Genomic DNA, 16,532 nt, shown 5'->3' with positions numbered 1-16,532 from the left:
TTAAAACAAATATTTTAGATAAACAAACAAAATATACCTTAAGAGCTAGATAATTATCCAAATATAAAATATAATCACATTTCTTATGATACAGTCTTCGATGTCAATAACACATATAAAAAATAAATATTATTATTGGTTATTACGGCGCCTACCGAATATGCATCGGTTTTGGGACTTCTAAACTTCCGCCGAATTACGTTAAACAATGAATCAATCATTGTTCGCGTAGCCTCATAATGAACAAGAGTTAGGAAAACGATCGTGCTGACGTCTAATCCATTCAATTAGTTTGAGATTAGAAGATTATCTGCATTATCTGAGTTAGCGATAGTTTGGAATTCGCTAAGACAAAGCGCAACTCGGTTCCATTTCCCGTGAGAGACTAATACGTTTAAGTGATTAGTTCCTATCATATTGATATTATTATTGCCAGTCGAAGACATTGGATTGTGTTTTATTTTCGACTATTCAAAAATTTTACTCATTAAAAGTAATGGTGACAATGGATAGATACCTAGCTATTGTTAAAAGGGATCTACAGTTACTATTATCTATACTGAAATTTTATACGCATAATAATTAATATTACTGTTGTTGGTGCTTGGTATGTATGCACTCAAAATGATCCCATACATAACAATTCCATTAATTTGAAGCTGCGGGAAAATACATTAGCTTATAATATAATGTTAGGTAACTCATCTAATTACTGGTATGAATTATTGTAGCGCGCAAGGGGAGTAGGTATGTAAGCTTTGTTATTATTATATAACGTAGCTACCTGTGGTAGCTACCTATGTCATGCTGCATGCAGCTCTGTAGGCGTAGGCGTAGCTTAAGTGTGAAAAGCTTATATAAATAACTAGCTGTGCCACGCGGTCTCACTCGCGGACATAACAAATTTAACGAAAGAATAATAAGAATACTAAAAAAAACTTTCCAAAATCGAAATTAATATATTAATTTGCTTCCATTAGATGATGAGGAAACCTACCAATAGTTACAGGACTATTTTATAAAATATGTGCATGATATATTTTTATTTTCTAAACTCCACATGCAATAATATACCTATGAGAAATAAGTTTTACGTACAGCATGCCACAAGATTTCACTCTGAAGTATAAGAGCGCATTAGATATTTCAATATTTGTTAAGCACTCTAGCATTTCACTCAAGTACATTACATGTGGATGCTTACAGCATCTTCTGACATAATCTGACATCTTTGTATCCCTGTATAGGAGTGTGTCATGTAGGTACCTACGGTAGGTAGGTCAAGAGATAAACAATTTTATATTAAAATGTGTTCAATACCATTTCGATCCAAAATTAAATTTTATTCTTGTTCTAATGTTCAAACTTTTGAAATATTACAACTTATTACAAGCTCTATTAAGATTCGGAAGGCGAGAACATTTATAGGCCGCGTTCGAAGAGATTTCGGCGAGTAATTGATATCAATTAGGGTTGCGCTGGCGGCGGTACTCGCTAACAATGGGCTATCTCGGCCAAGGAATAGCCCCGCTGAATTCGCTTTCACTCACCGAGATTGTCCTTCTGATAAATTGTTTTCAACAAATTCAGATGCTTCAACGAGACGCATGATAAATTTCTCTATCCATTTCCAATTACCTAGATAGCAGATTAATTAGTGTACCTAAACATACGACTACTATACGAGTATACGCATATTTATAATTATTTTAATAATTTTTGCTAGACAATAAAATAACCAGCATGTCAATTAATGAGATAAATGTTAATACATCTTATTTTAACAGTCGTTAGTTGGTAGTCGGACTCACTGAAACATGTTCTGGAGTCTAGACAGTAGGTAGATATAGAGTCCTTATAATATGGGAAGCGGGCTGTAGGAGCTGTTTCGTTAAAAATACTTTTAATGAGCCGAGTAAATGTAACAATTCCAGCTATTTAAATTAACAATTTTAAACCATTTTGTTAAAATTGCCTGTTAAAATATGCATAAAGCAAAGCGTTGATCATACTTAAGTGATGGAGATTTAAGGGGCGGAAGGCATTGTGAATGTGGAGCTCGAGTTGAGAGTTTTAACGGCCGGGGACTTAGTAAACTGGCCTCAAAGCTTCTTACATAATCTCACAACTTTTGAAATATTTGCCATTACTTTTGATCTTTTCTTGTAAAATTAGTAAATGCTGTCTACCATTTTACTCCAATTATTTTAAAATTTTCTTTAAATCTACTCTCATTTTAAATTATTTAAAGTTATGTGGTTACAACTTACAACTAGTCAAAAGCTTTCAAATTTGATTTACAGATCCCCTTTACATTAATTAAATTGCAGTAAAAGTTGTTTTATTTTACGGGTTAAAATTGCATTAATAACCATAACTATATATAAACTAATATAGCTTCAATAGTACAGTGTTATTTAAAAAATATTTCAATAACAATACAATTCTCATACGGCTCAAATATGCACTTAAAGTTAATGCAGGGTTTGTGTTCACGTTAAATATATAAACATAAAACGAAATAGCCGGGGACAAAATGTTTATGACCGTACACTTTATGTTATATAAGAACTGTGGATCTGTGAGAAGGTCGTTGGTAACTTTCTTTTGACAAGTTCTCTCGATACTCACCCCAGGCACTGTTTCCATCAAAAGTTGCTGAAATATTTCGTACGCGATAATTTTAAATGTCAAACTTTTCGAGCGATCCTGTGATTGCTCTTCGCGACAATCTGTCACTTTGTTTATCCTCGACTTTCGTGAATAAAGTTGATCTCGGAAACTTTCAAGAATTACGATCATAAGAAATCATTGGATCTCGATTACCTTTACATTGTTTTCTACTTTTTCTATTCTAAGTTATTTTTATTGTTTTATTTTTTTAAACAAATGTAGAGCTACTTACTTGTGGCATTTAATAATTGCATCATTCGAAATCACGTAGGCTATTCTGTCGAATGATCATGCTTTCAGGGAATAATAAAATATAATTGGAATGATAATGACGCCAACGCAGTCCAATAAACTGTAATTTCAGCGCAGATGCTGCCAGTAATGACGGCATTAATCCAAATGATGGCCGTCACGACGATGGTGTGCTTAAATGAAATGGTTTCGGTTCATTAATCAGGCTATCATTTCATTAGTGTTTATCATTAGTACAGTCACTAGTCCATTACCTACATAGAGACAACTTTGTAGACAGGAAATTGCCATAATGTGGAAACTGTTTTTTTTTAGATAAACGATAAAAATAAAGAAGAGATGGCATTGTTGAATTTATTTTTCAATTATTATACACTTTAAATATTAATATGGTGTCATTTTATCGGTCAAAAGTAAAATATTAATTTCATATTTTACTACCACTCTGTATATAAACGTATAAATCTGAAATGTTATAATTTTTATCTACTATTTTTACTATTTTATATCAACAGCGTTTCAACAATCCACAAATAAATCTATTGAACTGATCAATAACTTTGAAATGAAAACTATCAGCCAATAAGGCTTTTATTGCTTATTTTAGCACATCTAAATAATATTTCCCGCGCGATGTAGAATCGCAGGGTGATCCCATATATTGGATATCGTTACATTTCCGTTTCTTGAAGTCGTCGTAGGAGGCACATCGATGTGATACAAATATTTGAGAATTTATGGATTCCCCATAATACACCCAGGCACAATTATGATCTGAGACAACTAAAAAACAAACAAAGACATGTTTAATGATTAATTTACAAGTCACAAGCTGAAAAAAAGGATACCAGAAATTAGAATCTATACTAATATTATAAAGCTGAAGAGTTTGTTTGTTTGTTTGAACGCGCTAATCTTAGGAACTACTAGTCCGATTTGAAAAATTCTTTCAGTGTTAGATAGCCCATTCATCGAGGAAGGCTATAGGCTATATATCATCACGCTAAGACCAACAGGAGCGGAGCCACGCGGGTGAAACCGCGGAGCTCAGCTAGTACATATTATAGGTGCTTGAATTAGATATTATCCTTTTTACTACATAATCTGTAATATAAGGTACATAATCTGTAATATAAGGTACATTATCTGTTTGCTGAGGATGCTATCCTGTTAGATAAAGGTAAGCTTTTGTTTGATCTGACAGCTGTTCTGAAGCCTTCGTCTGAACCCCAAATTACTATGTAGGACGTTTATCATGTATGCTCATATTGTTGAGTTGTGCGGATAACATATTGTTTGATAGTGTAGAAAACGCGAAAGTTTTCCACTATTATTTTTTGGTATAGGTAAAAGAACCTTTCCCTCACAAAATTCTCTAAATTGAATTTTGCTAAAAGTACCATTAGGTTATTAAGATGAAATTAGTGATAATATATTATATACAGCTATTACTTACAATTCAAGTCAGGGTGTCTACAATGATACTGCTTAAGACCACCATTTGGATAAAAATCAGCGTGTCCTATATCTCGAACAAATCCAAAAACGCCAAGATTTGTGTGAATTATGTCGACGAAATAGGCATCATTTTTGCTTATTGCACTGAATACCCTCGGATGTTCAAACAATGGACGAGCGGGGTCCAGTCCTGAAATTAATCAATTTTCATAATATGCTTTTCATAATAGAATATTCTGTAATGCTGGCATGTTTTACGAGCGATTGTTACACAAATTTGCAAGTATAAAATGGTGAATACACAGACTTTGTTACATCTAGTTTATAATCGATGATTATCGATTTCGTTTGTTTATTCAGCTATACAATATATATAATTATATCTAATTATACTCGTTCTATATGTATAATAATATTATAAAACGCATCACAATAAAATCGGTTAATTAATAAATAAATCTTTAATTATTTTATTTAGGTAATTGTGCGAGTAGCTTATTGTTTTCTTTATGAATTGCTGCTGAAAACAAAACTCACCTGTAATTCGAGGAACAATCGCTTTATGTCGCTTCAGAGCATTTCCAGCCCTTCCAACAACGTGAGCTCCCAAACTGTGCCCAATTAAATGCAAATCATTTATATCGAAATCGTATTCCTTTATAAGAGTGAGCACCATGTCTTTTATCTGAGAAACAATCAAGTTAAATGCGTTCAATACGATTTTATCATTGTCTCCTTCAAATTAGCTAGGCACTAAACTTGGACAAATTGTCGTATTATGCTTCAGTAGCTATTTGATCCTTACAATACAGAGCTAATTTCCATTTCTGTAAGGGAGTCCAATTGATTACCTGGATTTTGGGAAAGAAAAGTAATAATGCCCCCTGTAATTTGAATGTAATATTGAAAAGAGTTGATGACAGACACTTAGGCAATAGGCATATTTCTGTTGAAACAAATCTGTTCTATAACGATACCTAAATCTAAAATACAACATACAATAATATTATCTTACATCTTCACCAACAAGAGCGGTCATAAAAGAAGCCATCAAATAAGGTGTTCTAGAAGCGAGATGCCAGTCAACAACGATCACGTTCACATCCATTCTTTTCAAATATTCGTTTTTAATATATTGTACAGATTGTGAATGTCCACTGTTAACCCATCCATGAGTTATCATTATAAGGGGCTTATCAGCTTTAAAGTGTGTCCTGTTATTTAGTCTGCGATCGATGAACAGTTCTTCATGAATGTGCTTGTTATCACTAAAAATAATTTACGCGTTATACGGTGTGACATTTTGTACGGAATACCTTATTGATTAATTGCTGTACCTTGTGTAGAGCCAAAATCTGGTTTTCCTTCTATAAAAACTCGCATCTCTGGATAGTTGGTCTAATATTTCATTATTTACTTTCAAGTCAATGAACTGAAGTGCACCATTCTCATCAGGAAATACAGTCCAATCGATACCGATTTGTCCATTTGGCCCGAATGCATGGATAACTGTAAAGGTGAATGTTAAAATTAATCAAATATATTATCATGTCGTAAAAACAAAATGAAACAAAGAATATAATTTCTGCGTGTAATGTTTTTGCATCTTGTAATGTTTTAATTACAATATATATCCATCCAGGTATGTGAATGTACTCCATTTTATTATCTAGAAGTCTGTTCACTGGATTACAATGTATAAATAAAAGAAATACAGTGTGTATATTATCAAGAATAAATACATTACAGAATAATAATACTTGCAGTGTATAATTCCACAAATGTGAAATATAATTAGAAGCATTGTTCTTGGGACAAATACAGAACTAAGCATTGCAGGATTCCATTGTTTTTGTTATATTTAAGTGAAAATAGAAACTAATTTTACGGATTATGTTATTTTTAACTAAGATTATTCAGTGTTAATAAACAAGGTAGAAAATTAATCGATTTTACTTTCAATTCCTTCATGCTATTCTCGCTTATCTTGCTTGAAGTTATGAATGTGTTTAATTGATTATACCATTATCCATTATACCAAGGTAACATGTTTTCTATATGTCTTTAAGTCCTCAATTGATTGATATATTGTTTTCATATAACGAATACATTATCTAAGAAGAAGCAAAATTAAGGATAGGTTTAAGTTTTAAATAGGACACTGAATTAAAATATTTATGGTACATAATCCAAAGAAAAACCCACGTTGAGCAATGTGCAATGGATGAATAATAAATTATTATGTATGAATGACTGTAATTTGTGGTCAGGACGGGCACGCAGGAAACATTAATATCAGCCGTAGAAAAAGATACGAAATTGAACTCTTAAAGGAAAAAGGAAATGTTATGGGAATTTTCCACGATACGAAATATTTACGTTGTTTAATAACGTTGATGGTGAATGGAGGGTTTGTAGGTACTATTTTACGAATCAGAGGAAAAACACTTTTAGCGTAGATGAATTTTATCATAATATACTTGGTACAGTGTTTAGCCATATGTTTTGATAGATGTTCAGATAGATAAAAATATAATATTAATATATGAGGAAGACAATTTTATATCAATAAGGAGAATTACAGAAAAGTTTCAGAAAGCACTCACGGAACCGAAACATTAATGACGTAATAAGAACGTACAATTTAAAAAAGAACCAGTGTCGATAGATTCATTTCCCATCACGACGGATACAGAATGCAGCCATATAACATCTATCCTCATTGCGAGTTCAATTTGAAAGGTAGTGGAAAAATGGCAGCCTCGGTCAGCCGCCAATTGCGAGTAACGGCTACATCAATAATGTCGACTACGGATGGAGCTTGAACGTTCATCGATTAAATCTTTTGTTGCATTGCTTTGTAATGACAGTTAAGTAGGACAACCACAGACATATTATGTATATGTCTGTGAGGACAACGTTTATATTGCAGAAGTTCGGTGTAAACATCCAATGTGAGTCTGTCAACTAACTTGGAAGAGGCTTCATTTTGAGATAGATACCCGTAAATTGAGTTCATTTGTAACATAAAAAAAAATTCAAACAAACTATGTATACCATATAAATACTTAAGTATACCACTTGTAAGATGATTATTACTGTCAGTGTGCATTGTAGCTGAAATAGGAGTACCTAATATTACCACTTAATACTGTTCCCGTAAGATAGGGTTTCATTAAATTAACTTTAGGTAGTATGTGTGTGTTCCGCTGAATCACCTTTATTCTACGGTTAGATATTTGGCAAATGGGTCTTCTTGTACAAGGGCTTTAATGAAAGAATACATTAATTACGCTCGAAAGATAAAGGGGATTTTGTACAATTTATTTTCCCATAAAAATCGGAAAGGTCTCGAGGCTAGATTAATAGCATCGTCACGTGGCCAACCCTTTCTTTAAGAGCCTACGCTAATTAAGAAGTTTCAACCTCGATCGATGTAAATTTTGTTACTTCAAGCTCGCCAAAGAAAGTTTGACGTTTCAAATTTAATTAGTTAAATGGCGAATTGGATTTTAAATTTTATAGGAAGTAATATTTGTCACCGTCAATGCTCTGTAATTATGATTGAAATTAACAATTCTACGTAATTATATACCGTTCTTATTCAGTTAGGTAAAGATGGAAGGAAAGTGGAAACACTCTGTTGTGCAATACAAGTTTGTAATGAATTGTTGATTAGTTAAGAGCTCCTCTGAAAGTAGCTTCTACAATTAGGTTAGATGGTGGACGTATTGCATAATAAGAAAGATGAAGAGGTTTATGCTCTACGGTACTTCCTTTGCGGAATTAGTATAGTATTCAATTGAATACCTAATTCCGCAGGTAATTAGGTACCTGTGGCCTTTTTGAATCAATAACAATGAAGTTAACAATTTTTTGCGTAGTCTAGTGAGCAAAAAAAAAGTAAGAATAGTTGTAGATGCCATCCTTATTAAAATATACTGTTTTTTTTTGCAATAGAGAAGTTATTTTACATAATATACGTACTTTTTTATTTTTAGAACTGATAATTTCTAAATCGAATCGGATAAATAAACCATAAATCGGCTTAAATACAAATTAGAATATTTGAAAAAGGTTTTTATATTAACCCAAGTCATAAAAGACGTCATCATCCCAAGTCCCAACTGGTGTCGGGACAATTTTGTTTTTTTCTTAAAATTTCCATCATGCGTCCTCTCACCACATAAGGACACAATTATATTTATACGATTTTTTATACAATTTCAATCTTTAATAATACGGGGCGTTAATTTTGTGGCGGTGCATATTATTTTTCTATACTTAGTCTGTTATAAATCAAAGTAATTATTTAGTAATTGTTTAATTTAAGAAGTAAATGCTCACACACCTATGCACAAGATGGTTTGGTTAAAATTACAAACTAATGAGTATAAATTATTACTCACACATTTTGTTAATCTTTTTTGGTATCATCTTCATTCATAATATTTGGTTTGAAGTAGAATATTGTTTGTGCTGACGTAAAAGCCTAAGGATTAATTTCAATAACTCCTGATATCTCACTCGTAAAGTATACCTGTTTAAAGCGAAGAGTTCAGCGATTGATTGAGTGGATCGTTTGTCAATGTCATACGCCGTTTCCACAAATAAAGCCGTCCGAGGACACCCTTGTTTTATTAGCCACTTCATTTTAAGATATTGTGGCTATAGCGCCATGCGGCGAAAGAATATAAATTACTTTGTGATGGTGCATTACCTTTGCAGGATATTAAATTTTGTACCATTCGTACTTTACGTCGCTATTACAATCTTTGGGGAGTTTAATTTATGCGTTGATTTATTTTTGATACATTACTGAATTTATAATTGACTTACTTTTACAAAAGGCTCGTGTCTAATAAAAATATGTATAGGTATCTAATGTATTTTGCTAATTTTGATCGAGGCTATAAGTCGGTAAGTAAGTGGCGATAAGGAGATTATTTGATTATCATTGAACTTAAGTTTTGTTTTCAGAACTTCACGAATTTTAAGCAATAATTAATTCTTGTCTATTCTATAAGTGGGGAAATCCTTCCAAATCTCAAGCTTTGTTTATTTTTCCATTAATTTCATTCAATTCCTTTTTAAGATTTGCAAATTTATATTAACAATACCTAACAGGCAACTTGCAGACAACAGACAAAAAAGGCTTTCGAAACTCAACAACCTCTCTCACTCTATACTTTACGCATGGTCTAATAAAAATAAAAATAAATTTAGTTCCTATATTTCGAATTGCACTTAACTAGTTTATGTCACGAAATAAAACGAACCATTTCAACCATCCGATTCCGTGGTCTGACTTGTGCAATACTGAGTTTGAAATGTGATCCGCCGTACGCCTGTTTTGTATCGCGTTTCCAGACGGTTTCATGCTTCTAATTAACTTCAAAAACACATCACACCGAGCGTTTTGTTCCCACAAAGTTTTGCTGAAACTTTAAGTACCCGCTGTGTTCCTGAATATCATTGTCGTGTTTGAAATTAAATTTTATATTAAGAAACACATCGCACAAAATTCACAAATTAGGTAATATTTTACATATTCGAAAACACGTTAGTTAGTAGGTATTATATTTATGTAGGCGTTAAGCTTATGTAGAGTAATAAAGCAGTATGATCAAACGTATGTATGATTAAATTAAAAAACAAGAACGAATTTAATTTTCTTGAAATACGTAAGTAATATTTAAAGTATAATTTTCCTGTAATTATAACATCTATTCCTCACTCAAAGTACACGTTTATATCAGGTGAGATTTTAATAAAATATTCACCTGGATGCTGATTTATGAAGGCACAGTGAATGGCAATTTCCTTTACGGAAGTGTTGCTTTGGCAACCGGCTCGTAGTCGCTCGAACCTCGAGTATTTTGAGTATCATTACAGGGAAATTTTGTCGTAATAATAGAAAATTAATATAATCTCAATGTTTAATGAAAATTTTAACGTGACGTAATATCTGGGTACAGTAAGACCTCGTTGTTCTGGGTACAGTAAGACCTCCTTTACTATTACAGTCACGTAGTACTGTGTTTGTGTTTGCATTGGTTAAGGATTAATATGGTTCAATTAGGAAAAATCAATTCTGCTCATATTTTTGTGTTTAAAATTTTTGTAATAATATTAATATGTCGTTGATGGTGTTCTCATCCCTTATAGTACTCAGGTAAAAAATCTTGGTCTAACTCTGGATCAAACTTTTTCCTGGGATGAACAAATAAAGCAGGTACAAAAACGGGTTTTTTCTTCTGCCTTTTCCTTACGGCGCTTGCGCAACTTTCTTCCAGTCCCATCCAAAATTACTTTAGCTCAATCCCTTCTCCTTCCTCTCCTTGATTTTTCCGACTCCTGTTATCCTGATATTCGCCAATATCAACTTGACACCCTTGAGAAGCTTCAAAATTTCTGTATCAGATTCATATTCGGTCTTCGTAAATTTGACCATGTTTCTGAATACAGGAAAAGGCTTAAGTGGCTTCCTATCCGTTATCGCCGGGATACCCATCTGCTGCATCTTCTATACTGTATTCTGTTTAGCCCTAAGACACCTTCTTACTTAAAGGATAACTTCGACTATTTAAGCTCTAGTAATACTCTCTCTCTTCGTTCTTCCAACTTGTTATTGCTTAGCACCCCTTTCCATCATTCTAAATTTTTTAACAATTCTTTCACAGTCCGGGCTATTCAACTATGGAATACTTTACCAGAAAGTATTAGACGTGCTCAAACGCTCAGCTCTTTTAAAGTGTTGCTAAAAGACCACTACTTTTCCTTGCTATAGATTTTATTATTATCATTCTTTTTTTTTTTCCTTACTTTTTGTTTTGCTTGCTGACGTCATCAAACATTGTTTTTTTTGTATAAATTTATTGTCTTTGTGCTATAATATATTTATGTTTATGTATTCTATTTATATAATAATATGTATGTATAGTTTATAACATTATCATATGTATGTATATATTATGTATTTTATTTATTTGTATTATAATTTATGCATTTATATAGTAGGTATCTTTGATACTTAAATAATTTTATTTATTTATTAGGTATAATTATTATCATTATTTTTTTTTCTCTTCTCTTTGCACTATCCCATTAACTTCATACATTTCCTTTCCCATCAGGTTGCCTGGTAGAGATTGCTGCTCAGCAATAAGGCCGCCTCTTGTACAAACTATGCCTTTTTTTTGTATTTTAATGTTATTTTGTCCTAATTTTTGTTTGTGCAATAAAGTGTTATAAATAAATAAATAAATAAATAATATTAACTATTATATTTTTTTGTACTATATAGGTTTTACCATCGTCACGTTAATAAATAAAATTAATTATGACAGAAAAATTCATTTTACTCCCCCAGGAAATAAAATGTTAGAAAAAGGTTCATGCTCAGAGCAATATAGGATTATTGCTCTGAGGGTTCATGAGCATTTTTTTCAATATTATCTATCAAAATATAGTAATTATTTTAAATACAGGTTTAATATTTGCAATTTGGTTCGTATAACTAGTACAATATTACTGTATATCACACTGTAGAACTTCAAGAAGGATTATTGATATTGCATGTGTACGTTGCTTAGTGCTCACAAAGCTTGCGACAGTTCTCCAATCCCATGCAGACTACAACCTTAAGACGTATTACGCCTTAGTTACACAAACCAGAACTAATGACCGACTGAATCTTCTACATATTGCATCGCTTATTAGATAACAGGAGATGGATATAAATGAACATGTATTGTACCTACAATCGTTAGCCATGCCACGCTATGCGGTTTTGTATACCTCTGGCAACTTTCCAAAATTCAAAAATTTATATTGAACGCAATATATTTTCTACATATTCTATGAACTTTTTATATAAGATTGTTAACCCTACAGTAGTCGCGTGGTCTACACGTGTAATCCAGTAATACAAAATTGCAAATTTCTAAAAATCTAATAGCTTCATATATGTATATGAAACGCAATGATCTCTACATTGCTATAAAAATCTATCAGTAAAAGAAACGCTATCTATAGCTTTCCGTTGTTGTTTAAATGAATGTCTAATTAATTAGCCTCGTGTTTCGGGGCTCGGCGCTAATCCCAAGTGTAATACCGGCAGAACCATTGTTAGCGCAGTTTTCCTTAGGATTATTTAAGTCCTTTGTTGTGACATTTTAATAAAGAACTACGGCTTTGTTTTGCTTGGGAAATAATTTTCATGTCGGCTAATGGGTTAAACACGCAGCTAATCTGATTCATTAGCTGTATTTTCAGGAGCCTTAAAATTATAACTAGGTTAGATACAAATGTTTCCACCAAATAAATAAACCTTGTCATTATGTTTTTCTTACGTTGGATGCTTCACCTTATAGTCGATAACGAAATATAGTGGTGAAATCAGAAATGGTTTCGAAGCATATTAATAAATAAAATTAGATTGTCTGTTTGTTATCAGTTTAGAGTTGCATGTGTGAATTAATAATGTAGCTCTATTGACGTGTAACGTATTTATTTCTAGTGAACAGATACACAGTTTAAACAGTTGAATATGCTTAACTTAGATGCTTAAAAAGATAATGCACATAATTGTTTAAATGACATATAAATTAAATAGAAGAATAGCAGAATATTGAAATAACACAAATAAAATAACAATGGAATAGTTGGCTGTCAACAACATTAAAAAGATTGCATAGAGATAAGTAAATACATTCTGTAGCAGTATTTGTCGTCTGCAGAACACAGATTTGCATGCGACGAAATTGGTAGCAGGGGATTGCCGGACGCTATTCCAGTAATTTATTTGTTGTCCTAACTTTACCTCGATATAACTTTTGCTAATAAATTGTTTGAAATATGGGTCAACTTAGTTTCTGCTTTTGCGTGAAACTTTTCATCGAAATTCATAATACTTCAGCGTAATCGCGGGACCGGGGTGGAGCCGCGCGGCAAACGGAGTTCGTATTATGTGCTTTTAATTAGATTTAAGCATAAGTAAATCTTATTAGGTTCTTTATAAGCTGAGTGAAAATGATGTAATTAAAATTTTGTACTTACATTTATTATTTACAAATTTTCATTTAAGTTAATTTTAAATAGGTCTTGTATTAAAATAAGCGTTCTTTCAACTTTTATTGTCGTTTTATATTTGATCGAATGACTTCTTTCAGATAAAACTTTTCTAATAATTTAGTACAAATTTCAACCTGTTAATTTAAAAAAGAAGGTATATAAATAATAGTGATTATTATATAGAATTATAGAATGTAGAGAGTACTTTATCTGAAATAGGAATTTTTTTCTCCATAAAGTTCGTAAGCACCAGAAACTACAGGGATTAAATGGCCGCAGTCTTTTAAATAGAGCATTTGGCAATTTATTACAGAATAAATCAATTTTATAACATAAAGTGAGGTTCAATTTATTCTACATTAGTGCACACTGTAAGTTGCAAGTTTTAATGACTCGCAAAGTTGCACCGTTACCTACTGTATGCATATTGCATATTACATAAGGATAGTGCCTGAATAATGAATATATTATTATTGTAGATAACAATCGCCAAACAATATACCTACTACACCCACATAATATAACTAGTTTGTCTTTATAATATTTCAATCCTATCTGAACTTTTTACACAATCCTGCAAATATACTCGAAATATTGAACATAGGAAAACAAAAGATCCCCAAAATAGGAAACGTCAAACAATAGAAACCAATAGTCACCGTCGTGTATCCAAAGCGAAGTAATCTTGGGGCGAATTCTCGTCCACATACGTAACACGAACTAAATTCTATTACGAGTGTAATATGTGGGGTGTTGGTGTAGCCCGACTAACTGGCAGTTTGCGCAATCCGACACACGGCGCGCAATAAAATAAACACTGCCGACTCTAATGCGGGAAGATCTGGCTGTTAAACTTACTACGCTTTCGACGTTTTCCTTTTAGTATTATGCCTTTGATCCCTTGAGGTTGATAGACGTATCTTTTATTGAACTTATTGTTACAATCCTACTTGTAAGAAAACAAGTATTTTTAAATTTAGACTCCAAACGAAAGCCTCTTGGCAAATGGCAACATTTGTCATTATCTAGGCCGATGCAAATGACATTGTGTTTGTAGTTTGTACTACGTAGAACTTAAATGCCAAAAAAAAATCCGCACTGCAACCGTGATGCTCATCACTCTTTGAGTTTCATTTTACACATTTCCGTACAATGAGTGAGTCGGGCGAGTGTATTTAAATGACGTCGCTGTTTAGGAATACAGTTGCATTTTTCTCCATGTTTCCTTTCACCAAAAATATTTTTTCATTTAAATTATCACATCTATAAGGGTGCTTAAATTTCTTTATTGAATTAGGAAATATAAAATATCATTCCAGATTTAAGACATAAATTTCCCCATTAAAGCAAGAAACTACGGACATAATATACACAAGTTATTCAGATATCATTAGCATAAAGATCCTCAATTATTACTATTGACTTATGATCAAAGAGCATTGCATACAGACTGATACTGAATTATGTAAATGGAGTACAGAGTTAGATGTGCCACTTAGTTCCTAACCTAATTGGACATGCAGCTTATAATAACTAATGAAGTACCTTCACGTAGCTGGGGAGTAGTGTAGGATGTTCAAGATTTCGTTAATTGAAACACAACCAGTAGCGAATACAAATTATCTCATTAATATGTAGTTACTAATTTAGTACCTCCTTTATTAATATGTTGAAGCAGTAATGTGGTAATTAAAAACAGAAACGAATAATTATTTATTGGTTCTATTTATTACTCATTAAGATTGCTTCTTATATTAATGTAGTATAATGTTTCATTAAAATTACATGTAATGAGAATTTCCAGTGTACTTACTGCGTGCTCGTACTTAGTGAAGTGTCGAAGGTTCAAATTACACAAACCTGCCTGTACTAAGTGTGAAATTCAGTCCTTTTCCTTAATTCCCTTGGTGGTTAGGGGTTCAATGGGGTGATAATAGATCCACCGTATTAAGATCGTGCACCCTTGAGGATATTATATGTTATCGGTTAGGTATGCCCCAACTTATCTACTACTCTCTCTACTATTTTCCGAATAAAGAAACTGTTTAAGTAGTAAGCTACGTACGTATAAAATTTAACTAGTTTTCGTCCGCTATGTCTAGCGTTTTAGTAATAAAAATTGCTGATAAAACTTTATTGGCGATGCGTAAAATGTGACAGTGGCTATAAAATGTATCGAGGAATCATCTCGTAAAATTTTTGATAAGTAATAGCTTCCTGCCTACAAAAAATCTAATATTTACAAATAAAAAAAAAAAGCCGTTTGATGTATATACCTTTAAATGTAGAGTTTCATATCTTATAATATAAAAATGAATCACAAAATGTGTTGGTAAGCGCATAACTCGAGAACGGCTGAACCGATTTCGATAATTCTTTTTTTATTGTATTCCTTGAAGAACGAGGATGGTTCTTATGTAGAGAAAACGTAAATATGTACCACGGGCGAAGCCGGGGTGGACCGCTAGCTTGTTAAATAATAGATATTTATATGAAAACATAAGTAAGTATATTTTTATATTCATATTTAATAGAAAACATTACACGCTAAAGCAGTTAATCATGTATGGGGTCAGGAATGCGTGAATTTAACAAAAGGATGTCATGATTGATATGATCCTGGCACCTAATGATATTTTAATGCTTCAGACGTTTCTTCATATATGTGACTTTTTAAGGTGACTAATATCTACATTATACATGATAAACATAATAACGTTATTTAATTTCCTACTTGTTCTTCTCGAAAGTTTTAGAATTTAATCTGAGTTACAGAAAATCTTTTGTTTGTCACGCTGGCAAAATAGATTCTATATAATATTCGTATATATTATATAAGATAGTTCTCTTACAGGTATATTTTAATTCGCAATATGGAACATGTTTACATAGTTATAAACTATGGCCAATTTATCTGTACAAACATGAAATGTCAACAGATTAGAGTATTATGTAGCGGTAGATTAGATTATTCTGTTAATTAATACTATTTTGTTTGTTTAACGAATATCAGTTTCCATTTTCTTCAATAAATATTTGATAAAGGCTCATTCCTCAAATAGAAGTTTTCAAAT

At 32.1% G+C, this 16,532-nt stretch overlaps 1 protein-coding gene across 2 annotated transcripts; it reads right to left on the bottom strand.

The window, feature by feature from the left end:
* Positions 1-3,313: 3,313 nt before the first annotated feature.
* LOC123699577 (pancreatic triacylglycerol lipase-like) lies at positions 3,314-14,208 on the bottom strand. 2 transcript variants are annotated; one of them, XM_045646566.1, is made up of 6 exons: positions 14,118-14,208; positions 5,721-5,892; positions 5,399-5,651; positions 4,921-5,068; positions 4,382-4,573; positions 3,314-3,708 (listed from the first exon to the last, which is right to left on the bottom strand). In XM_045646566.1, the coding sequence occupies exons 1-6, from the start codon at positions 14,164-14,166 to the stop codon at positions 3,524-3,526; spliced, it is 999 nt and encodes a 332-aa protein (XP_045502522.1). In that variant the 5' UTR covers positions 14,167-14,208; the 3' UTR covers positions 3,314-3,523. The 2 variants fall into 2 exon arrangements, with proteins under 2 accessions (XP_045502522.1, XP_045502513.1); XM_045646557.1 differs by lacking the exon at positions 14,118-14,208 and adding an exon at positions 6,148-6,252.
* Positions 14,209-16,532: the final 2,324 nt, after the last annotated feature.

The sequence above is a fragment of the Colias croceus genome, chromosome 2 (genome assembly GCF_905220415.1).
Source record: "Colias croceus chromosome 2, ilColCroc2.1".
Lineage (NCBI taxonomy): Eukaryota > Metazoa > Arthropoda > Insecta > Lepidoptera > Pieridae > Colias > Colias croceus.
This window is presented reverse-complemented; position numbering and strand designations above follow the sequence as displayed.